The 26,028-nt window shown below is 37.3% G+C and overlaps 2 protein-coding genes across 2 annotated transcripts; both read left to right on the forward strand.

The window, feature by feature from the left end:
* Positions 1-1,910: 1,910 nt before the first annotated feature.
* On the forward strand, positions 1,911-11,267 carry LOC307127444 (uncharacterized protein). Its single transcript, XM_079818661.1, has 10 exons — positions 1,911-2,106; positions 2,887-3,855; positions 4,492-4,561; positions 4,941-5,081; positions 5,520-6,703; positions 6,976-7,162; positions 8,281-8,500; positions 10,150-10,271; positions 10,489-10,652; positions 10,755-11,267. The coding sequence occupies exons 2-10, from the start codon at positions 2,904-2,906 to the stop codon at positions 10,946-10,948; spliced, it is 3,234 nt and encodes a 1,077-aa protein (XP_079674787.1). The 5' UTR covers positions 1,911-2,106; positions 2,887-2,903; the 3' UTR covers positions 10,949-11,267.
* A 1,705-nt stretch (positions 11,268-12,972) lies between these two features.
* Positions 12,973-25,684, forward strand: colgalt2a (collagen beta(1-O)galactosyltransferase 2a; the record flags this gene model as incomplete). Its single annotated transcript, XM_079820438.1, has 12 exons — positions 12,973-13,202; positions 14,857-14,970; positions 15,182-15,299; positions 15,585-15,719; positions 17,170-17,374; positions 18,725-18,844; positions 20,214-20,287; positions 20,422-20,528; positions 20,679-20,811; positions 23,292-23,419; positions 23,633-23,839; positions 25,441-25,684. 12 exons carry the CDS (start codon positions 12,973-12,975, stop codon positions 25,682-25,684), a joined length of 1,815 nt encoding a protein of 604 aa, XP_079676564.1.
* Between the last annotated feature and the right edge of the window lie 344 nt (positions 25,685-26,028).

Consider the following 26,028-nt stretch of genomic DNA (forward strand, 5'->3'; position numbering starts at 1 on the left):
AATTATGACAAAAAATAAAAATGATCACAAACAAAATTATGGCACAGTAAGTCATATTTATTCAATAATTTTTTTTTTAATTATGACATAAAAATCTAAAGTATTAGATAAAAAGATATTATATTATAACATACTAAGTCATAATCAAAGTCACAAAAAAAAGCCAGTTGGGACATCATTATGATGTCATTATAAATCATTATGAGATAAAAGTCGAAATTATTTAATAAAGATTAAATTATGACCAAAAGTAAAAATCACATAAACAAACGAAATGGCACACTAAGTAATTTATTAGATAAAAAGTGAAAATTATAACAGTCATAATTATGACAAAAAAGTCAATTGGGACATAAACATGGAAATTATGACATAAAAAGTCAAAAGTCGAAATTATTTAATAAAGATTAAATTATGACAAAAAGTAAAATGTTCACATAAACAGACAAGATTATGGCACACTATATATTTATTAGATAAAAAGATGACATTGCGACATACTAATTTATTTATAAGATGAATGTGGAAATTGTGACACAAAAACACGAAATAAGACAGTTCACAATTACGCATTTACAACATGAAAGGTTGAAATAGCAAACCAACTCATAATTATGACATACAAATCGTTTATATCTTAATTGTGACATTTTAATGACTATAAAAGAATACAATTTTAATGAATAATTAAATAATGACATACCAAGTCATAATTATGACATAAAGGTCATTATTGGGAAATGAAAATTTAAATTATGACAAAGAAAGTCATTATGAGATTAAAGTAAAAATTATGACAAAAATTTAAAATAATCGCAAACAGATAAAATAACGGCACACCATGTCATAATTTATTAGATAAAAAGTGGAAATTATAACATACTAAGTCATAATTATGACATTAAAGTCAACTGGGACAAATATGACATAAAAAGTATGATTAATAAAGATTAAATTATGAAAAAATAAAAATCATCACATAAACATTAAATTATGGCACTAAGTCATAATTATCAAATTAAAAGATGAAATTATGGAAAACTGGAAATTATGATAGTTCACAATTATGAAATTACAACATGAAAGGTCAAAATAACATACCAAGTCACAAATATGACCTAAAAACTTTATATCCTAATTATGACTTTTTAATGACTTTTAAAAATAAAGGTCAATATTTAGGGAAAATTTGAAAGTCTTGATTGTGACAAAATCTCTTGTGAGATGAAAGTAAAAATTCTGACATAAAATGTTGACATTGACATATAAATTACATATATTTATTTTCTTTTTTATACTTTTAATTTTTTTTACCAAACCATGCATTTTATCCTCTTATGTGGCAGAAATGTACTTCAATATGAATCTGTTGCTCTGCAACAACATATACTGTTTTGCAGCTACTCTTTTTGAGGAAATCAGTTTACAAATGGCTAACTCATTGTTTCATATTTCATATTCTAGTTTTAGATTACATATGGGTAAGAATGGGTTCTTCATAAGTGAGTTGTGTGTCTGTGTGTTGTATAAAAATAGATCCTCATGAATATTATGATCATAAAACAATCCAGTATTATTTATGTTGTTGTATTTTTAAACATTGTGAAATTTTCAAGATTCTCAGCTAGATTATCTTTCTGTACAACTGCAATCAGTAGCATCTCTCAAAATACTTGTTCTGGCACACGTGACCTTTACATACTGAGTGCACTTTTTAAATACTGTTTCTGTGAATTGCACCAACTTATGCAATGAAATGCTACGGTTGACATCAAAGGAATTAAAGTACGCATTTATTTTCCATTTTTGTCTAATCCGTCTGATTTCTGCGGGGATTAACAGACCAATCATGAATATTGAGCGAGCGCTCATAGGTTAGAGATGGAATCTACCACCAGTGGATGCGCAGTGATAGGTGCTGGTGACAGCGGAACGAAGAGGAGCATCATGGGAGTAATTCCTCATTTCAACAGGCAACATTTGTTCATGTTTTCGGCCATTCGAGTATTAAAAGAGAGGCAGGGATGATTCTGCATGTTTTGTGACTTATTCAACTGAACCACTGAAGTGTAACAGACTCAAATGGACCATAAGTGAAAGTTTAAGGTAAGATGTTATACAGTATATAATAACAATGTCATGGAATAATGTAATGACATAAATAATATAAAATAATAATAAATATATTGATTTGGTAACACTTAAGATTAGGCTCCAATTCTCACTATTAACTATAGTTGGTTTTTAGCAGGCAAATTAGGATATTGGCTGTTTAATACTTATAAATCACATATTAATGCCTTATTCTGCATGACCATATTGTTCATCCCTTAATCGTACCAAGTAGCCTACCTAAACTTTACAACTACCGTACTAACTATTAAAAAGCAAGTTATAGTTATTCATTAGTTAAGGGTGAGAATTGGACCCTAATTTAAAGTGTGACCATTGATACAAATAAACAATGTTTCATAAATCTAATTTACCATTCATTATAATTATCTGTATCATGGTTTACCTAAGTCTATGCAGAACCTTTGCTATGTCTGATATCTCTCCATGTATAATTACAGTTTATAAAACATATCACTTATCTATTAAGGACTGATAAGTCTGTACCAATAAATTCACTATGCATCCACTGTTGTTTATCTTCAAGAGAGTGTAACCTTGAACTTGAAATCATGAACTTGCACTCGTTTTTGATTGCTTGGTGTGGGTAATCTAACACTATGAAAGTATTGGTATTATGCAAACTCTTACATAGTATGTTGTGCGTAAGAGGGATTCAAGAATATTTAATCATGGAATCCCTGAGCAGCGGCTCTGCAATACTTTCTGCTTCATCTTGTTTAAATTTGTGTCTGGCGTTTTTCCTCTTTGAAGAATCCTTTAATTGTAGAATGGAGGAGGAGGCAGAAGATCTCTCTGGGACACAACCACTAAGGAGTGTGGCAGAGCAAGGTGCAGAGCTTCCAGATGACCCTCAACGTGGACCCTCCACTGGCCTGTTGAAATTCAAAGCATCTTTCCCCTCCTGCTCCCCTCCTGTCGGTTCAGCAGTTTCTGCCCTGCAATCTAAAGTCAAAGCAGTGTCCCAGAGAAAGTTAAAGGGGACGGAGAGAGATTATCTATTAGCAGAGGATTCCACAGAAGAGTCAGCGAAGAAACCCAGAGACGATGAAGTGCTGTCTCCTTGTCAAACAGAACACACTGAGAAGTGCAATAAGTCAAGCACTGGTAATGAAGAAGTGCTGGAACCCAACTCTGGGACTTGCAGAAAAAGTGGGAAAGACAGCACATCTCAAGGTGCACCAGAAATGTCCCGTGGGCTTTGTGAAGGGTCTAGCCTGGAGAACATTGCAGTGGGTGGTGCTGGTGAACCTCAAGGGGACATTGCAACAAAGTCAATGGCATCTTCTCCCAGGCACTGGGCTCCTCCCAAGGGCTTTTGGCGAGTGGCACGACCAGAGACACTACTTCTTAATTCAGAGAGTTCCTCAACACTGCCAACTACAAAAGGTGTACCAGCCACAATTGAACAGGGTCCAAAACGGAAGCCAAAACTAAAGACTGTGGGTGCAGTTGTTCACAAGGAGCTGCAAAGGTCTGACAGCTTGGAAAGTGCTTTTCATAGGTGTCTCCAGAAGGAGATTGGAGCAGCAGATCCAGTTGGTGGGCTGTGGAAGGCAGACAGTTGGGAGACTGTGTGCTCCAGAGGAGTGTCTTTGTCTGTTGCAGAGAAAGTCGAGATGAACAAGACATACCTGAACCAATATCCAGTTGAGGCCATTGAGATCACAACTTCCATGCGTCCAGAGGGACAGTATCAACCACCAAAGGAGCTGCAGAGAGGTAAGACCTTTGCTTAAAAAGATGGTTCACCCAAAAATTCTGGTATAACTTACTTACTTGTGGAAGTAGAAGATATTTGTCCAATGCTGTTTGGATCCCAACGTTCCTCAAAATATCTTCTCTTGGGTTTCGTTAATTGCCTTATGCAGTTTTTCACTGTATTTATCATTTAAACAGCATTAGACACCCGAGGGTCACTGAGCCAAAACTCACAGCAGGGAGGTTAGTATGATCTCTCGGAACAGATGTGCCTGCCTGTCACCGTAATTACAGATGTGGGGGAAGGGTTTGGGAAAGAGTGGAGCAGTAGAGATAACAGTGTTTTAATACCGTACAACGTAGGGATAGGCTGAAATCTGCCAGCTTGGTTTTCCGGAGTGTTGTGTAACAGCAGGCTGAGCTCTTCTGGCTCAGAGTGCTACAGGATAATGGTTCAGAGTGTTTGTATTCTACCAATTGCACGTAGCACCCTTATGTTAAAAGTGAGAAATTATGTGATATTGGGTCCGGTCTTGAGGCGGATGAGCAAATTCATATTTATTTGTTTTTTCCAAGTTATTGAAATTATATCTCGTATCAGATTTCAGCTGGGTTTTTGAAACCTGTGTGCTTTTTTTGTTTTTGTTTTGTTTACAGATTTACCTCCCTACAAAGTAGATGATTGGGACTCAGCAATTATCACAAAGGGGCCTGTGTTTAACTATAAGTAAGAGACATTGTCCTCAATCAAACACATCATTGAATACTGATGTTTGTTTGCACTTAGTTGTGGTAGACCTCTGCCAGAACACAAATCCATGTGAAAGAGACACATCTTTCTAAGATTAAGGCATGCACATAACATGCTCATGATAGAGATTATATAAAACAGATTTGTGCTTCTGACATTCTGTATGCTTATTTCTGATTTGTGGAAAGTATAGTGATAGATCATGAATATTGAAAGTCTAATGTTCAATATTGCACACATACATGGAAATTACAATCCTTTTGTGGGTTGGATGACCGTTGAGACCTATCAAACATTTTGAATAATCATTCCGTTTACTCAGGAGAGTGTCAAATTCCTTTTCTGTTTTGGACAGACCTCTGATCTCCACCGCTGAAGTAACTCTCAGTCCACGTCATGAACAAGCAAAGCGTTTGTTAGAAAGAGCTCGATTCAAAGCACGTTCTCAAAACCCTAAGAGCGAAACCCCCACCAGCCTTGGTCAAAGAGAAGGCCTGTAAGTCACCTCAACACTTTTAATTCCCTTCTTGTTGTCCCACATCATGGTTGTCTTTTTTACAGTCATATATTAATTGTATTACTGTGTGAACAAACGAGAGCAATCCTTTAAAGTCATGACCCATATCCTGTGATACACAGAAATATTAATTTAAGCAATTCATTCAGAGCAGTGTTCTTGTGTTATATAATTATATGTACTGCATATAACACATATTTGTCAAGCATTTTTTTGTATTAATCCTGCCATATTTACTTGGAACACATATAATAGTTTATTAAAAGCCTTCATTCATGTACTTCAAATTAATAATGAATTTGCTGTTTGTTTCCATTCAGGTTTGAGTGATAATTGTGTAACATTATGCAGTGATGTAATAGAGATAATCAAATGATCTCCAGGTTTTCTCTAAAAGCTCTTGTATCTGCTTTATAGGGAGCTCTTACCAATCAGTGTGTCATCTACACTGCACACTGCTGTTCTTGTCACGGCTCAAGAGGAAGTGACTTCACCTGTTCAGTCACCGGACGTTCGTGGAAGGAACCATGAACGTGGGGTGCGCTCACGTCGGAATGGCCAGTCGCCCACAAGAGTACGTTTCGAAGACGAGTCAGAAAAAGAGGCTAAGCGACGATACCTGGAGCGGGTGCGTGAACGAGGGCCAGTGGTGGTTGAGAAATGTCACTCCACCCAACAGCTGAAGGCAGATCCGGTGTACAACATCACAGAGGAAAGCAGGGGGAAGACAATAAATTGGGTAAACGTTGGTATCCCTGTGACCATATTAACCAAAGAGGGTGAGTGTTTGGCTACCATGGTGCCAAATGATGAAATGCTCAGGACATGTGAAACCTGTGGAAGCATCTTGGGAACTGCACAGACCAAAGATTGTCTTTCCAAGCCAACACACAGTAACATAGATTCTCGGGAAAAGGCAGTCCCTCAATGGGTCAGCCCAAGCCAATCATGTCGCCGAACCATCCACCCGACCTTCATGGAAAGGATAAGTTTTACTGGAGGCATCAGCCTGGCAGAAAGTGTAGGACGGGGAGGTGTAGGAGGTGCAGGTGAGAGCATGTCAGCTTTTGGGAAGCTTCGAAGAAGGAGCAGGAAAGGAGAAAGCAGAGGTGAAACTAGTAATGGACCTTATGCTCGAAGTCAGGATCTATGGGCTCAGAGAAGGAACTCCAAAACTAGGTCAAGTCTGGAGGATCCAACTACTCGCTCTAAAGTTGTAAAGCAAGGCACTACAGAAACCTCACCTGACCATGAGAATACGGATCTCTCCAGCAATGTCAGGGACTCTCCTCAAAACCTCCCCATCAAATCGGCTCTAAAATCAGGTTCTAAAAGCCGTCCGACAGTGGTCAAGCTAATGCCCTCCGTTCAGTACCGTTTAATTCACCTTGATCATAAGCTGGATGGAGGCTCTCACCATGAAAACATACAACCAGAAGAGCACCTCAGTGTCACTCTCAGTGCCTCCCCTCAGGTTCATCAAGTCACCTCAGGACTGACATCTTGCAACAGACCATCCTCTCTCAGGTATTCCTCAGCAATGCTGACAACAGACCTCCAGGCTCTAACAATATGGGATTCTGCAGGTGACCCAATCACTGGTAAGTTTACCTGACACAAGATCTCAAATGATGAAATATGGCATCCCTCTAGCTAACTCAAAACAACTAGGTCAGGATGTCAGACCTACTAACAGGTTGTTTTTTTTTGTGCTAAAACCTTGATGCTTTTCTTTCGGTGCTCTATCAACCATGTAAATTCAGCATACAACTGAAAATTGCCTGAAAAAAAGCTTTCACACATAACCTGATTCAGAACTGGTTTATTGATTCCTACTCCAATATGGTTTGCTCATTCATTTGTTGTGCATCAGGTCATTTGGTAGGTGAGGGTGTCTGTATGGATCCCAGAAGCACTTGCACAGCTCCTGTTTCCTCAGATTGCCGCCCATCTTTGAGAGCTATGGGTATGTCCAAGGCAGAAGACCTGAGGGCAGAACTTCTGAGAGCAGAGCACCGGAAAGCTGAAATACACTGGGATGACAGTTTAGCTGTGTCTAGGTAAGAGTTCCCTTACTTGACACGTGTAATCTTATTTATGGGCTATAGGTAATTGCCGATTTTAAATGTTTACATTTGAATCATAAAGTACACAAAAGATCCTAAAGAGGTCAAACTCACATGAAGGAGTTTCCTTAAAGTTACCTTATAAATGGATTGGTTGAACCCAATAACTGGAAGCCCAATATGTGGTGTGTTTTAGCCAATGATGACATCATTAGTTCAATGAAACACATTTAGGGGATGACAGTGGTTATGATTTACCTCATGAGCTGAGTGAGCATGCAGTATAATTGTGCACAGTAAATGCCTAGTTTGCATGCAGTCAAAAGCTGCCTTCATGCAACACATACAAAAATGTATTTCACTCTGTTGTGCATGATAACACTAAATTAAAAAAACAAAATATATCGACCCACGCAGTGTCCTTTATCATGTGCACTGTACACATTTGTGATGACGCAAGATGAGCGCAAATGGACAGGGGTTCTATAGAACCAATGAGTCTGAAACCAGACCACAGGCAACAAGAATAATCACTCTTTGATTCGGACAGCAGAAAATTTGCTCAGCATGAAAGCCCCCTAAAGTAATGATTTGATACTTGATAGGAATACAAACCTTCTGCAACCAAGCACCTGATTACATAAAAAGTATGAACACACTGTGTAACTAACAGAACAAAATGGCCCAACAGGCTGAACCCAGCATTCAACCAGAACCTAAAGATTAAAAAAAGGCTGATGTATATTTTGGGATGGAATTTACCAGACATCCAAAACTATGCTGTGCCTAGATTATGCCTTAGCATTCTGTCCTTTTTAGGGTCGTATCTTGTGACATCATGTCCTGTTTTTGGTTTGTTTAGATGTCTTTGGTCCGCTTATTTGGTGGGCACTAAGGTTCTGATGGCAACGTTCACACTTGCATCATAAATAAGTGTTCAAATGAACCGAACAAGCAGAGCATTCGCACCAGAGTTCATTTTAATTGAACCAAACCTTCCAAGTGTGAACTCACCCTTAGCTTTGGGATTATAAAAGCATTACTTCACAAGATAGTAGTACTTTATAGTCCTTTACAGCACTAGTGAATTTCTTCCATAACTCTATGTGTAGGAGAACAGGGGAGCGAGAAGGGAGGCCTAAGTTATCCCTCCGTCGCTTTTTCTCAGCCATGGGACTGAACAGTATGGGTAAGCTGGTAAAGGGCAGCCGGTCCAACAGCATGGAGCACCTGTGTTCCCCCGCGGCCCGCTACAGTTCTGCCTCTCCGAGCCCTACACACAGAGGCCTTATGCCTCTGAAGAGGACCCCCTCTCTCCAATCTCTCCACACAGTGAGTTCTCTTCTTTGTGAAAGTGTTAATCCAACTACAGTAGCACACACCCTTGTAATATCATGAGAGATCATTTGGACTGTATCTCTGGCTTTGTTTAATGAAATTGAAAAAACATATCATGTGGTTCGCTGACCTTAATACATCTGCAGAATTATGTAACAACACACTTTGATCAAACTGGTGAACCGCACAGAACAAACTAAGCAAATGTATTCTATTTGGGGAGGCAAATTGAAATGAGATGCAGTACTGAATTTAATTGAGGCAATTTGGTTATAGAAAATACTGTATAAATAATATTGATACTAAATAATTGACACCAACAGTCCCATTCATTGAGTTGTGTTGGCATTGGTCATTACTTGTTTTTATAGACTGATTTTGATTCGTCATTTGTTGGGTCGTGGTCGTGGCATGTGAATTAGCTTTAACTATACCAATAGGAATAATATAGCAAACTCTGTAATTTATAATATATAATAAAGGTGCCATCTTAAAATAAAGGTACCTTTGTTACAGTGGAATTATATATTTAAGTACTGAGTAATATTAATTAACAACATACATACTATAGGGTTACGGTAGGATTAGAGGTTGGTTGAGGGTTAGTTGCATGCAATTATGCATACTTTACTGTTATTACTATGGTAAGTACAAGTAACATATGTAACAAGGACACAAATAGAGTGTTACCTAAAAAGTACTTAAAGGAACACAAATGGAGATCCTTATAATGAAATCTGAAAGCGAACATACATAAACAGAAGCTCAACCGAACCTGCTTGGCACACGAGAACAAACCTAATTGGTTCTTGTGGAAGCTCAAAGTTCTGCCTAACACATGAGAATGAACCTCATTGGTTTTTGTGGAAGCTTAAATGTGCTGCGTAACACATGAGAATGAACCTCATTGGTTCTTGCGGAAGCTCAAACGTGCTGCGTAACACGAGAATGAACCTCATTGGTTCTTGCGGAAGCTCAAACGTGGTGTAACACGAGAATTAACCTCATTGGTTCTTGCTGAAGTTCAAGCGTGCTGCGTAACACACGAGAATGAACCTCATTGGTTCTTGCTAAAGCTCAAACGTGCTGCGTAACACGAGAATGAACCTCACTGGTTCTCAAACAACAAGCGAACATGCTTGAGCTTCTGTTTACCAAATCTGATGTGTGCGTTAATGTTTATATGTAAATAAAAGCCTAAATTCAATCTGTTCATCATAAAAAGCAATCGTGTCTCTTCGGAAAATTTGGCCCAAACAGCTCAATTCAATGGGTTATTTTTTCGATCTCTTTATGAGCTTTTTGAAGCGTCAAAGTGGTAGTTGCGTATCTGACAATGGAGGGACAGAAAGCTCTCGGATTTCATCAAAAGATCTTCATTTGTGTTCCAAAATGATGTTTGGAATGATATGAGTGTGAGTAACTAGTGAAAAATTTTCCTTTTTGGGTGAACTAAACCTTTAATAACACCAAAGTATTTTTGGGGGTGTATTAACATTTTAAACTGGAATGCCCATGTAATGTCAGAGGTTTGAGCATATCAGTAAAATCCAAGTTTATCAAATTGTCAATTGTGGCTATTTACATATGTTTATGCATTAGAAAGACAGTTTCAAAGCTTCAGTGTTTCTCTCTGCCACCAGGAGTCTCCTTTGGCTCAGTTACGCAAAGCATCTTCTGTCCAGAGCCTACAGTCCCCGAAGAGGAAGTTTGAACGTTCTACTATATTAGGAGAACTATCACTGCCATTGAGTTTGGCACCAAGGTGTGTAATATTAGATGTGACAAAGTCTCTACTTTTTAGGTAATCAAGTCGGCATGAAATGGAAGTTGCGATACTTTTTTCTTCCTTATTGTGGCATATTTTTTATGGTTATTTTAAATGCATACTTTATGCCTCAGATATGTAAACTCTGATTCTGCTGTAAAACCATATTGACTATCCCAAATTTCTGATTGGGCTGTTGGTTTCTGTGTTTCAGGGAGCTTCAAAAGCAAGAGAGCGTAGATGAGGATTCTCGAGGTCCACAAGGGCGGCTGGTGCAGGCCTTTCCTGATGGGACTTTACTGATAGAGCTTATCAGACCTGCCAACAATAGACCCTTTGGCTTTGTTATCTCTAGGGGTAAAGGAAGACCTGTCTCAGGTTAGTTCCCCCACATTTGCCTCCATGACACCCAAAACCCAAGCTCTGTCTGAAATGATTCAATGCATTTAAAGGTAAAAATCCGCAATGCTGATTTTATAGGTATATATGTGGAACGGGTCGGGGACAGTGCCACAGAGAATATCTACACTGGACTCCTGGGTGTTGGAGATGAGATTCTAGAAGTCAATGGAGAAATCATTGCTGGACTGACCCTAGATCAGGTTACACGCCTCATGACCCGCGACAGCAAAGCCACGATCCGGATCCTTCCACATTCCTGGATTAAGCACTGATGCAAGAGGCAAAATACGGAGCACGGAGTTATGTAGATGGGATCAAAATAAAAGAAAGTTTACAAAGCACTGACTGTGATTACTTTTAAACAGTCTCGTTCTCCAGTCATGTTTTTTGTTTATTTTTTTATAAATGCCACTGGTCTTTTTTTAATAATTGATTCTCATTGTCAATGGATGGGTGAATGAATTGGAGGATTGCTACCTTGAAAATGGAAGCAATATACAATAAAACACTGTCAACACACACATAGGCTGATAAAAAATACCAAATTATCTAGATATTTGTGCATGTAATATTTTGTTAAAGAATAAATTTAAGAATAAAAGGAGACATTTTTCTAAATATCTTTATGCTCAAGAAAGGAAGTGACCACATGAGGGGGTGCGTTCAGTAAATGATTCAGTAAATTATCTCTTTAAATAAGCTAATTAGTAGTTATCTTAAGTAACTGACTGTGCTGCAAGTCCAGCACACTAAACTGTACAAACAGGTTCATTCATCACACTGAAAATGGAAGTTTAAGTGCATAGAGTTTTGGGATCTCATGCAGTGTAATCTATTTACTGCACATTTTAGCAAAAGAAACATGTCATGTCTTCAGTACATGAAGAAAATCTGAATACTTAAGACATTTTAAGACATTCCAATCAGAAGCATGATCTTAAAGACAATTTCTCCATCTGCTGGTCAGTTTTCATAAATGTAACTTTGGAATATTTGCACTATTGTCATATTGGTTAAACTTTACAACCAGTTTGTTATTAGCATGCATATAATTAGGAGTTTATAGAGGCAAAGGTCGTTGTTAATAGTGAGAATTGGACCCTAATCTAAAGTGTGTTCGTCATATCATATGGAATCAAGTTGTCAATTTGGGAAAGTGCTGTTTATTTTAGTGTTTTTTTTGACTGAATAAGAGACACTAAACTATAAAACAAAACACTAGATGAAACAAATAAAAGGAAGCCTAACATACAAAAACATACAAAGAAAAGTTTATATATACATATATACTGTATATAACATTCCCAACAGAAATGACAATTTCTGCATTGTTTTGAACCAATTGCCCATGTGGTTGATCCAGCCCTTGAACTTAAATATCTTTCTTCAAATCATTTTGAATGGGTTGAATGTTTGCCTCACAAAAACACAAGCTCATTGAATACATTTTTACAATACATTGGGGTCCAAGCCGCTTTGACTTTTATTCATTCCCAGGATATGAATTCTTGATATCAACAATTCAGTTTTCACTATAGTAAAATTATAATTCTTAATATCAGTAATTAGATTTAGTAACAATGGCAATTTTTGATGTCAGGAATTACATTTCCACTAGTAAAAATGTGAATTCTTGATATCATTGGCGTCATCTTGGCATTGACAACATCACTCGCAGAAATACGAATTCTTGATATCAAGAATTACATTTCAACTGGTAAAAACTATCATTCTTGATATCTGTACTAGTATTTTCCCTAGTAAAATGTCACCACAGGCAGCCATTCAAATTCAATTGTTGATATCAAGAATTCATATCTTGGGAATGAATGAAAGTCAAAATGGCTTGCAAAGGTATAACATATCATTGTAGAATTCTACTAGTAAAAATGCAATTTTAGAATTAAGAATAAGATATAATAATTTTATTTCTGATGATATCATGTTGATATCAATAATTCTTTTACTAGTGGAGATGTAATTCCTGATACCAGAAATTGTTATGGTAAAAATCAAATTTCTGAAATCAAGAATTAGCATTTTAACTAGTGAAAACTGAATAGATTTCACAAATTCATATGCTGGGAATGAATAAAAGTCAAAATGGCTTGCAATAATTTATTTAACTTGCTTTGTGCCTGTATTTATTCATTTATTTGCACCTAAGTGTATGCTATTCTTTAACAGTCCCTTCACTGTACTTGCGTATATAGGCTGAGCACACTCAAAGCTCCCCAGTCAGTGTGTCTTCACCTCTCTGACTGCTATCCTATACTACGGCATGCATTCAGACACTATGGCGGACCTAAGAGCCCCTGGAAAGCTTCTGTTTGGACTGTTACTGTTACAGACATGGCTCGGCTTTATTCACACACTCATTGACCTGGAGCCTGTTCTGCAAGAGACATCTCTACTCAAACCCAAAGTAGTCATTGCGGTTTTGGCCCGTAACGCTGAACACAGTCTTCCTTATTTTCTGGGATGTATTGAGACACTGGATTATCCCAAAGACCGCATCTCTATATGGTGAGTCGTTTTTGTTTCATGTTGGTGGCATCAAATGCTTTACCATTTTTAATTTCTAAAGAATTTGTGAACTTTATTTCTATGAAAAATGATTTTTGTTTTAATCTGAAGACATATCAGCTGAAGGTATATGAATGGATGTAATTATTATCCCTCATTATTATATTTAAAAAGCTTATCACTTATTATATTTACAATTCACAAGGCTGTAAACACATTTTTCTGAATTAAAGCACTTTCAGTTATACTCACATTTGAATCTGCATACTGATACACTGATTACATGATTTTAATGTTCTATCGTTCTATCTAAGTTACCATAATGTGTTAGCACTTTTATCACAGAGTCTAAGATACATAATACATATGTCAGTGGTTTTGTATTTGACCACACTTTGAAGTGAGCACTAGGCTTTTAATTACACCTCAGTCTGAAATATCCTGAAAAGCTTGAAAAGTAAATATGACAAGAATCACAGTGAAGTGAAAGAATGCAGATGAGTAAAGGGAGAAATGAAGGAGAAAGTGCAGGCATTTTGCACTCCAATAAACAGCAAAAATGTGACCAATAATAATGTCTTCTATATGACTTTTTTAAATATTAGTAATAATAATAATTTATATTTCAAATTATTTATTTAAAACAAATAAAATAAAGAAATAAAAATATTATTAGTAGTAGTAATATTATTATTTGATTTATTCATTAAATTGATTATTATTTGAAAACCATAACACAATAATGGACAAAAGAATACACTACCATTCAAAAGTCTGGAGTCAGTAAGATTAAAAAAAAACATTCTATTCATAATTTTCTATTTAAATATATTCTGAAATGTAATTTATCCTTGTGATGTTAAAGCTGAAGTTTCAGCATCATTACTCCAGTCTTCAGTGTCACATGATCCTTCAGAAATCATTCTACTGTTGATCTGATGTTCAAGAAACATTTCTTATGATTATCAATGCTGAAAACAGCTGTGCTGCTCAATATTTTTGTGGAAACCGTTTTCCTCGGGATCCAATGATGAATAAAATAGAAACGGCCATTATTTGAAATAGAAATCTTCTCTAACATATAAATGTCTTTACTGTTACATTTGATCAATTTAATGATCAATGTCTTCGCTGACTGAAACTATTACATTCTTTTAAAAAATCTTACTGACCCTAAACTTGAGAATGGTAATTTTGTATGGCGAGATGACGATGTTACCAAAAAAGAACTGGGTTACACTTTATTTGGTGTTACAGTGTAATTACACATTTAAGTACTGTGTAATAGTAATTAACTACATGTACTATAGGGTTAGGGTTAGGATTAGGGTTTGGTTTAGGGTTAGTTGCATGTAATTATGCATAATCTAGTTATTACTACAGTATAACTACATGTAATATGTGTAACAAGTAGACTGTAAAATAAAGTGATACTTTATTTTAAGGTGACACAGTTACATTGTACTTACTCAAATAAGTACTGAGTAATATTAATTAACTACATGTACTTACTATAGAGTTGTGGTCAGGGCCCTGTTATTACTCTAGTAAGTACATGTAGCAACGCGCAACTACGTCACCTTAAAATAAAGTGTACCAAAAACTGCAACATGGGCTAAATGCTATAATTCTGGTCCTAATTTCTGTTTGTTAGGGCAGCTACCGATCACAATATTGACAACACCACTGCAATGCTGCATGAATGGCTCTCTGGAGTGGAGCATTTGTATCATTCAGTACAACTGCAGACCATGGAGGAAGAGAAGAGGTGACATGACAACACACGCACATTACATTATATTACAAAACACTATGTTCATAACTATTCTCTTAGAAGTTAGAACTCACTATCTTCTCTACCATAAGTAACATAAAACTTTAATGTTGTACAAAATTAATATAAAAGGGGAAACATCTCACGTGTCTGTATGCTGAAGCATTCGGTTCTAATTCACTATAGTTATTATAATTATTTTCAGGTATTATGTGGATGAGCTGGGCCCCAAGCACTGGACGGAGTCTCGGTTTACCCATGTGATGAAGCTGAGGCAGGCTGCGCTCACATCAGCCAGGGCACAGTGGGCAGACTACATTCTGGTGAGATGACCTCTCTTTCTGTGCTGATCTCAGGTCAGCTTCTGGTGTCCCTGTATGTGTGTACAACTCTTTGTATTATCATATCATATTGATCTACTATATTCAACCCTCTGATGCTGCTTGTGTGGCAGTCAAAAATTACAGATTTTTTTATTATATATATATACACAGAGGCTTACAGGCTTAAAAGTGTGTTTTATCTTCCAAGCGGTTCAATTTGTAATTTCAGTCCAATGATCATTTTTTGAAAGGTTTGTATGATTGTTTGCATGATTTGTCCTCTAGTTTGCAGACAGTGATAACCTGATGACAAACACACAAGTGCTAAATCATCTGATTGCTGAGAATCGGACGCTGGTGGCTCCAATGCTAGAGTCAAGGACACTCTATTCCAACTTTTGGTGTGGCATGACTTCGCAGGTACAGGCTACTAACATTTTCTTTACAATGACTTCCACTTACAGGAGATCAGTGTGGTTTACAATCGGGTTCAATGGTCAATCGTGTATCATTCAGGACTCAGTATGCTATTTTCAAAACCGATGAGTGATTGTCAAACACTATACCCAATTTGCCATAAACAACAAGGGTATGTTTGAGGGGGGATGTTCATGATTATAGGAATTACGATCACACGATTATAGTTGTGTACATTTAGGATAAGGAGACACATCCTTCTCAAAGCGGTTGACCCGAATTGTTCATGATACCAGAGACGAGAGTTAATGTGAAGACGTTTTGCACTCGCCTCATGTAAAAGTTCAGGTTTGGGGAATTTTATCTGACTATGACTTGACTACTAAAGAATGATACATCATGCTGTGACTTCTTAGCTGAATACAACCCCCCCCCCCCCACAAATTTTAATGCAGAAGGTTTGTAGCTTTGCAGGAAAGTACAGTAGAATGTATATCTGTACATGTTGGTTTTATTATTATTTGCTATGAGTTGATTTTTTTATTTCCATTGGGGAATTAATTTTTAATGATAACTTAAACCTTTAAAGACAGAATGGGAGCTCAGATGTTGTTAATCAATTGTATACGCTATCTGTTTGCATTATTTAAATTTTTTGTAATCATGTAATCATGTTCAACAGGGCAATTCCTGGTGTGAAAATTACATGACTAATGATTTTGCAATGAAACCCACTCTCATCAAACACCGAGAATGTCATAATACAGTATGTTCATGTATTGCAATAACAACATAATCAACATCTTTAAATCAATAGTTTAGTATTTAGGCTATTGTTAGGTGCAGAAAACTTAGAAAACGTGTTAGGAAACTCTTCATGTAATCTTAATGCTATATTGTGTTATGTTTATCCAAATAAAAATGATATAGACCAAACGTTACTGGTATTGAAATAATACAGGCTTTCTTGTACATACAGGCAGTAAAGCCTGACCTATTCTATGAAAAAATTAACGCAAACACCTCATGAGCGTCACTATGGAAACCCTATTGCCCTTATACAACAGTAAAGAAGTTAATATTGAGTAACTTAAGTTTTCGACACAGTGCTGCCAATTACGTTGTCTAATTTTAATGAAAGCAAAGCAGAATCAACCGTCCATGTTTTTGAACGAATCATTTGAGCAAACAATTCAATGAGTCACTTGTTGCCACCTACTGGCGAATCGATGTAAGCTGTAGAAAGTGAGAACAACTAAAAATGTAATGAACTTGATAAATACACTAAGTAAAAAAATATTCCAGTGTTTCGTAAAAGTTAGAATATTATTATATTATATATACTATAATAATCTCCTTTTGTCTGCATAATGTATTCAAGCATTTTATTATTTTATTTATCTGAATCTTTTATGAATCTTAAAAATGTTGAGAATCTCTTTCCTTTCTGCAGGGGTATTATAAGCGAACACCACATTATGTACCCATCCGGAACTGGAAACGTACTAGTTGTCACCCAGTTCCCATGATTCACTCCACAATGCTAGTAGACCTGCGGCGCAGTGCTAGCGCTGCCCTGGCCTTTTACCCTCTGCACCATTACTATCTTTGGGCCCTGGATGATATTATGGCTTTTGCTTTTTCTGCAAGACAAGCAGGTAACAATTCCATTATATCTGTACTTATGACAATACAGTACTATTCTACTGTACTTTACTGTAAGTCTGATTAACGATGAGCCTATAGGTCTTTGAGTGGAAAGCTGTTCTTGATATCTGCTTTATTTTTTGTTTATTTGTATTTAAATAAAAAAACAATTTCACTCATATTTGTAAAAGTAATTGATTTATTCCTCTGAAATGAGATGTTTACTGATTCCCCAGTTAACAAAAATATGTTCTAAGAATGTTTTGCTAACATTCCCAATAAAATTCTGTTCTAAACGTCCAGTTTTTTTTATTGAGGAAACATTATGGGAAAGTTACTATTTGAATGTCCTTTGAACATTCTCTATTAAAAAATGTTAGGCGAACATCCAACTGAAAAAAGAAACAAAAAAACATTCTATGAACAATGTATGAATAATGTTTTTGTGCTGACGTTTTGAGAACATTATTGAAGGCCAGATAACTCTGAATAGCCGCTTTTCCACTGTGTGGCCAGTGCAAGACAGGGCTAACGACACGCTGGGCAGGGCCAAGAGCCTCAGACCAAAATCAAGCAGCGTTCCTACTGTCAGACCAGCAGCCCCGCACTGCCCTAAAACCCTTTATGATCCATATCCGCTCTGTGCTATCGTGTCTCTGGACCGGAGCAGACTGTGTGCGCCTTACGGTGGTTCGCGTGTCACTAACGTGAACTTCATTTGCCCCAATGGAAAGCATATTTACACTGTCTGAATCGCCCTATTGTTAATTTGTGTCAAAAGTGCACATTAATAATTCTGAATTAAATTGGTATTTAACATTATCTCACATAAAAAGAGAACACATACTTATTTAGTTGTGCCTGCTTCGGTTTATTTTACGTTACTGGAAGACGGTAACAAGTTTAAAGTTCAGGGAAGAAGGCACGAACCGACAAATGTTCAGCGTAAACTTTAATAACAAAATAAACAAACAAAAGTAAAGCTGCAGCCCCTCACGGACGTCTGCTGCATATATACCAAATAAAACACAACATAAATGTCCCAGGCCTGGTCCATATCGTCTTGAACTTTCGTCACTCCTCCTTTTATCAGTCTGGAGCTTTGCCGTGAGATTCGAGACCGGTGTGGGGCGCAGGTCACGCTCATTAGCAATCGCGCCACCGGCCTCGCTCTGTTCTCACAGCTCTTGGCCCCGCCCTGCTTGCCACAACGTTACTTGAATTTTTTTTTGTTCATAACTTTGAGAGAACCTTGCCAGAATGTTTGCAAAATTTCTGAAAACGTTGCCTTTTAGCTGGTTCTGGCCATTACTGAAAAATGTATGATATGAATACGACTTTACATGTTATTATCTTTACAGGTGTGCAGATGTTCTTATGTAACAAAGAGCATTATGGGTATCTGCCACTGCCTTTGAAGACGAAGCAGACTCTGGAGGAGGAGGTGGAGAGCTTCAGCCACACTGTCACAGAGGCACTAAGTGTGTATCACTAAATCTGCTTAATCACAAAACAATATGAAGAATTGACAAAAGTCTTCACAGGCAAAAACAGCTTTTAAGCTGAGAGACTTTCTGGTGATGTAATGAGGTGATGTTAAATACAGTAGCCTATAAGTATACAACATTTATGAATGAATAAACTGTGAAGGAGAGGTGTGGGAAATCTATTCACCACTATTCCTTCCTGTTCATTTAGCTTACAAACTCTTTACTGTATGCTTTTCCATATAGTTTTCACAGGAAAGAGAGAGTTTTCACTCCTCTGTGACATCTCTCACACATTCTTTCTCCTCTTTCTGACCCTCCTGTCTCCTGCCATTAGATTAGCTTAACTTTATTATGAAATCCGCATGTCAAAAGAATAAAAAATAAATAAAAAAGATAAGAAAACATAGTGTTACTTTCAGAGCTCAAAATTTCATCCCAAACCCAGAAGATAATTTATTGAAATAAACACCCCAAGAACTAAACATAAGAGTAAACTTAGCAACGGAGTGTCATAAAAATAAAATCACCATAAATCTTGTGCTGTTCCTAGTGTGTGTAGCACAGCTCTGCATATCCTTCCCAAAATTACAAGCTCAAAACGACTGGTGTTTATCACAAAATGTGCCTGATTGTTTAATCTAATCTTAACATTAAGCAATATATACTATATAGCAAATCTCCGGTGTGTTATTGTTTATATTGTTACAAAATGTAAACTCTATTATAGGCAACTCTCTATATAATGTTGAATATGTATATTATATCAAACTGTATTTGCCTTCATACAGTACACTCGGAAAAAGTGCAGTAAAAAATACAAATTGTAATAAATCTGCTGGGGTTTTTTTGTTGTTTTTTTTGATGCAAAGTATAACTATTAACACCCAGCAAGTATTTATTCACATACATGCATTACCCTCATGTAAGGTGATAGTATATATCTCAAAAGCTTGATTACATGTTTTGTTGCAAAATGTAAACTATTATCACCCAATTCGAATCTGCTAAATGCAACTATAAAACATGAAGATTTCAAAAATTTCACCCTGTAATCTGCTACAACAATGTATATTGTGAAAAGCGGTATATAAATAAATTCGATTTTGTTTTTTTTAAACAGTTATTCAAAACTAACATTTGTCCAATTTTTGGCACAAAAACTAACACTGTGAACAAGTGAAACTTCAATTAAAAATCTTTAAATTAATAAACGTTTAATTAACTTAAACACTTTTAAATCATTCAAAATTTATCATCCAATCACCAAGCTCCAATTTTTATAAATCGCTAATGTTTTATAAATCAGAAAATGTTTCCTTGTGCTTAAAAGACAAATAACCTGAAGTTCTATCTTCCTCAGTTGACTTCAAAATGGAAACTTCACATTATCTGCACATTGCTTCCAAACCCAAAGACACCATGGCATTCAATCAGGTATAGATACTGACAGCTGAAAAACAAAATGTAGAATATTGCAAAAAGTTGCCTCTTCAATCTAAATCCATGTGCAAGACTCATTATAGGAATCAGAATGGAATTGTTCGGGTATTATCTTCTCCTCTTTTTAGGTCTACTTGATTAATCTAAAGCGCCGGGAAGATCGCAGAGATCGTATGCTGCGCTCGTTGGAGGTGCTGGGCATAGATGTCACCCTCACCGATGCGGTGGATGGCAAGTATGATTATAACCCACACTTTTGCACCAGTTACACAATGTCACGTTCACCCTGTATGTCGTTCATCATCTCTGCTTCTCTACACAAAGAGTATTTTTCTATTACACCACACGCCACAGTCAAACATGACATGTTTCTTCTCTCTCCCAGAACCCTGAATTCAACTCAGCTAAGGGCTTTAGGAATTGAGATGCTCCCTGGATATAAAGATCCTTACTCTGATCGTGTGCTCACTAAGGGTGAAATTGGTTGCTTCCTTAGTCATTACAACATCTGGAAAAAGGTATATGATGCCCTACAATAAACCGATACATTAACATGTGTAACAGTTCCTACTCAGCCCGTGATTCGAAACAGCATTTTTAGCATGGGAGGTGAGGTGCACTAACAAGGTGTGAGCCTATTGAGGCTATGGGAGTGAGGTTTAGACACACAGCTCTTCCCACCTGGGTCACGCCACCAAATGTAACCGGTCCTACTTGACCTGCTGCAAGGCTCAGCCCGGCCCGGCATAGGAGGCGGGAGTGCTAACAAGGACGCTAAAGACTACAGTCTCTAGTGTCATTCGCCAGCACAGCTCTTGAGGCCAGGGGAGCGAGGTTTATACACACAGCTCTTACTAACTGGCGTCCGTTACACTCACCCCCCCCAAACCTCACTCCCATCTATGTCACGGCACCAAATGTAACCGGTCCTATTCGACCCGCTCAGAGCGGGATTCGAAATGACGTCTCCGGCATGGGAGGTGGGCATGCTAACAAGGACGCTAAAGATCGTAGTCTCTAATGTCAGTCACTGGCATGACTCTTGAGGCCAGTGGAGTAAGGTTTACAAACACACCGCTCTTACTAGCTTGCCTCCGTTACAAATTAAATCTTGTGTATGATGCTGTTAAATGCAAACTACATTCTTAAAAATAAAAGTTCTTTATTGGCATTTGTGGTTCTATAAAGGGACTATGACGTTTTTTTGGCTTTTAGTATGAATGTTAGCCAAAACAATACAAAATTCATATTTTGAAGATATAAGCATTCAAAACTTATAGTCTCTCATTCTGCCAACATGGATCAATGATTTTGATGACATCACTCTGCACTTCAGCTTCTCATCAGACTTTCTGTCCAATCAAATGCTCTCTAGAATCTAAACCGTCCTGCCCCCTACATTATAAATAGATGCCGAAGCTTAGACTAGGCTAAAATCAGTCCCTTGTTCACACATTTACTATGTTGTATATAGTGAATGGCATATAGTGCACTATATAGGGGATAGAGAATGATGCAGACAGTGTAAATATGCTTTCCATTGGGGTAAATGAAGTCTGGTTTCACATTAGTGTCGCAAGAGCCGCCGTAGCGCGCACACAGTCTGCTCCGGTCCAGAGACACGGTAGCAAAAACAACTCAGATTCATTTGAATTCTGCACAGAATTCGATATTTTTTTAAGCGATATGTAGGAGATTAGGAGGAGAAACGTTTAGAGATTAGGAGGAAACTGCAGCTTTACCGAGTTTGACGGCTCTGGCCGAGCTGTCATATAAACTGAATGCTATTGACTATTTTATTAAAGGGGAGGAGCTGTTTGATATGTCCCGCCCTGTCTTCCTGTTTCAGTGGAAATTGCGTCAACGCATTGAATAATGCTGCACATTTCAAGGCACTTCAGTGGGCCTTTAAAGGGTTAGTTCACACAAAAATGAAAATTAGCCCATGATTTACTCACCCTCAAGTCATGTATACCAGTGGTTCCCAACCACGTTCCTGGAGGACCCCCAACAGTGCACATTTTGCATGTCTCCTCAATCAAACACACCTGATTCAGGTCATCAGCTCATTAGTAGCTACTCCAAGACCTGATGTGGGTGTGTCAGACAAAGGACACATCCAAAATGTGCACTGTTGGGGGTCCTCCAGGAACGTGGTTGGGAACCACTGATGTATACGACATTCTTTTTTCAGAGAAATAAAATCGGAGTTATATTAAAAAAGTCCTGGCTCTTCTAAGCTTTATAATGGCAGTTCATTTTTTGTTTCATTTGTGAAGTCAATAAAAGTGCATCTTTCCATCATTTAACTGCTCCACAAGGCACAAGGATTTAATAAAGGCCTTCTGAAGCGATGCTTTTGTGTAAGAAAAATATCCATATTTAAAAATTTATAAAGTAAAATATCTAGCTTCCGCCAGATCGATGCAATGTGGTCAGACGTAGCGTAAGCATTTTGAGCTGCGAGAGGCACTACACTTTTTCCGTAAGTTGAATACGGAAGGAGATCTGGTGGAAGCTAGATAATTTAGTTTATAAAGTTTTAAATATGGATATTTTTCTTACACAAACACATCGCTTCACTTCAGAAGGCCTTTATTAAACCCCAGAGTCGTGTGGAGCAGTTATATGATGGATGGATGCACTTTTATGGACTTCAAAAACAATTCACTGCCAATAAGAAGAATGTTATATATGTCTTGAGGGTGAGTAAATCATGGGCTAATTTTCATTTTTGGGTGAACTAACCCTTTAACATCCATGTGGCCTTTCCACTGAACAAAAGTTTCCTCAAAATGGAAGATGGTCATTTTGATTATAAATTGCTTCTCATACTCTTTTAGGAACTTTTAATTGTTCTTCTATATGGCATCACTGGAAAAACCCTTTTTGGAACCTTTCTTTTCAAGAGTGTAATATGAAATGGCTTTTGATGCTGTGTGAAAACTAAACGAGTCACTTTATGTGCATGACTTTTTTTGTTGTGTGTCGCCCTCAGGTGGTGGAGCTCCAGCAACAGCAGGTGCTCGTACTGGAGGATGATGTCAGGTTTGAACCCAACTTCAAGAGCCGCCTCATCACCATCATGGAGGATGTGAAACAATCAGGCCTCCAGTGGGACATAATGTGAGTTGTGGTTGGTTTTATTGTGATAACTTCACAGTTCTCTATTCTGCTTTGAGTCTTTATATTGATCCATCAGCAGAGCTTCCACAAAGTGGTGACTGGTTTTCTTGAGGTCCACAAATGAAAATTTCATTAACAAAATATATTCAATTTCCATTGATAATTAGACATTTGCATGTGTTCCTTGTCGTCCGTTTTCCTCTTCTCTTTAAGTTACGTGGGGCGTAAACGATTGCAAATTAAGCATCCAGAGCGCTGGGTGGAGGGAGTGAAGAACCTGGTGAGCCCAGATTACTCTTATTGGACATTAGGCTATGCCCTTTCACTGCATGGGGCAAAGACACTTCTGGAGGCCCAGCCCCTCAGCAAGATGCTGCCCGTGGACGAGTTTCTGCCTGTTATGTTTAACAAGCACCCCAAGTAAGTGTCGGCGGTAGATGTTAGTAATCAACCCCCCAGTTTCACAGAAAAGGTTTAAGACTAGTCCCAGACTAAAATGCATGTTTGAGCTGTTTTAACTGAAAACAACTTGAACTGTCATATCTTAAAATATGTCAGTGTCATTGATTTGTCTCAAGATGCACACCAGTAATGTTTTTCTCTAAGCCACATTTAAAAAAGCTACTTAAAAATGCCCTAATTGAACTAAGGCCTAATCCTGGCTTAATCTAAGCCATGTCTGTGAAACCAGGTCAACATGTCTTAAAAGGTTAGTTCACACAAAAACGACAATTTTGTCATAAATTTACTCACCCTCATGTCATTCCAACCCCACAACACTTTAGTTCATCTTTGAAACACAAATAACGATATTTGAGATATTTCTGTCCCTCCATTGAAAGTCCATTCCACCAAAACTTTGATGCTTCAAACAAGTTAATGAAGAGATCACAAAAGTAATCCATATGAATTAAGTGGTTTAGTCCATGTCTTCTGAAAAGCTTAAACACATTTAATTTAGACTTTTATTTACATAAACTTTGATCAATGCATATATACATATGGTAAATGGCCGCTCAAACACACTTGACATGCTTGCATGACACATGAAAACAAAGCATATTGATTTTTGCTAACGTTAACCATATTTGATATGCCCTATGTATGCGCATTAATCAATGTTTAAATGTAAATAAAAGAATAAATTAAACCTGTTCATCAAAGCGATCGTCAGAGCTCTTGGATTAAACTGCTCGATTCATGTGGATTACTTTTACAAAATCTTTATGAACTTTTTGGTGGAATGGATTTTCAATGGAGGAACAGAAATCTCTTCATTAAAATATATATTCATTATGGGTTTGGATTTGGAATGACATGAGGGCATGAGTAAGTGATGACAGAATTTTCATTTTTGGGTGAACTATTCAATTTTTTCCCCAACATTTTTTTTGTTTTGTATTGATAAACTGAGGGATGAGTCAAAATGATTGTATGTGGCATTTGAAAGCATTGTGTCCTGACCCAGGAACATTTAAAGGTGCAGTGCGTAATATTTATGAGGGTATTTTGACAGAAATGCAATATAATACATAATATGTTTTCAGTGGTGTATAAAGACCTTACATAATGAACCATTATGTTTTTATTAACTTAGAATGAGCCATTTCTATCTACATAAGTCGCGGTTCCCCTTACAGAGAAGTCACCATTTTGGGCCGCCATGTTTCTACAGTAGCCCTAAATGGACAAACTGCTCTACAGAGCACTAGCTACTCTGCTCTCTCAGACGACGACATCTTTGTCCTGTGTCAGCCACCATAGCTTCTCTATGTGCTTCGAAAGGGAGGGGTGAGTGGTTGCATTTCGCAACCTCACCGCTAGATGCCTCTAAAATTTACACAGTGCACCTTTAAGCCATAATAATGCAGGTAGCAAATTGCACAAATGTAGAGTGAATTTACAGGATTTAAATGTATAATATAATTTATATTATATACTTATAATAATGAATTTTATTGAAGGCATTTTAGTGTAAACTTCTTTCTGTCGGCTAACTGTCGTGTTCCCTCTGTCTCTAGTGAGCAATACATGTCTCATTTTAAAGGAAGAGACTTGAAGGCTTTCTCTGTGGAACCCCTGCTGCTCTTTCCCACACACTACACTGGGGAGTCGGGGTATTTCAGCGACACCGAGACCTCCACCATCTGGAATGACGAGACGTTGGCCACTGACTGGGACCGCCATCATGTCCGTGGAGACTGCAGTCGTGGGGATAAAACCCCCACACCCATCTCTGAGAGCAGCCTGAGAGATGAACTATGATTAAGCTCTTACACTTTTAAGGTGTCCTTGTTACAGTGTAATTACACATTTAAGTACTGAGTAATATTACAGTTTTTCTCAGTCGCTTTGGTACATTTCTCAGATCAGAATTGAAATTCTCAAAACTACCTGTTCAATTCTCACATCATTGTGTCACTTGTGCACATCAAAAAAGCAGTTTCTCATTTCTTTGAACAAGTTGCAAATGCTTGTGTACATCCATGCAAATGATTATGTACAATTTTCTGCTGTTTCCTACATTATCAGTTGCTTATGTCATGTTGATCAAAATGTATTATAATGGGTCTCTGTTGAATAGTCTTACCCCCCACAACATTTAGGCA

This window comes from Gobio gobio (assembly GCF_949357685.1).
Source record: "Gobio gobio genome assembly, chromosome: 6".
Classification (NCBI taxonomy): Eukaryota; Metazoa; Chordata; class Actinopteri; order Cypriniformes; family Gobionidae; genus Gobio; species Gobio gobio.

What these genes read in the sequence shown, in the direction of transcription:
- LOC307127444 (XM_079818661.1), top strand. Translation starts at nt 2,904, where the DNA reads ATGGAGGAGGAGGCAGAAGATCTCTCTGGGACACAACCACTAAGGAGT. An exon ending in ACCAAAGGAGCTGCAGAGAG is followed by an intron (nt 3,856 to 4,491) that starts GTAAGACCTTTG and finishes TTTTGTTTACAG; the next exon opens with ATTTACCTCCCTACAAAGTA. An exon ending in CTTGGTCAAAGAGAAGGCCT is followed by an intron (nt 5,082 to 5,519) that starts GTAAGTCACCTC and finishes TCTGCTTTATAG; the next exon opens with GGAGCTCTTACCAATCAGTG.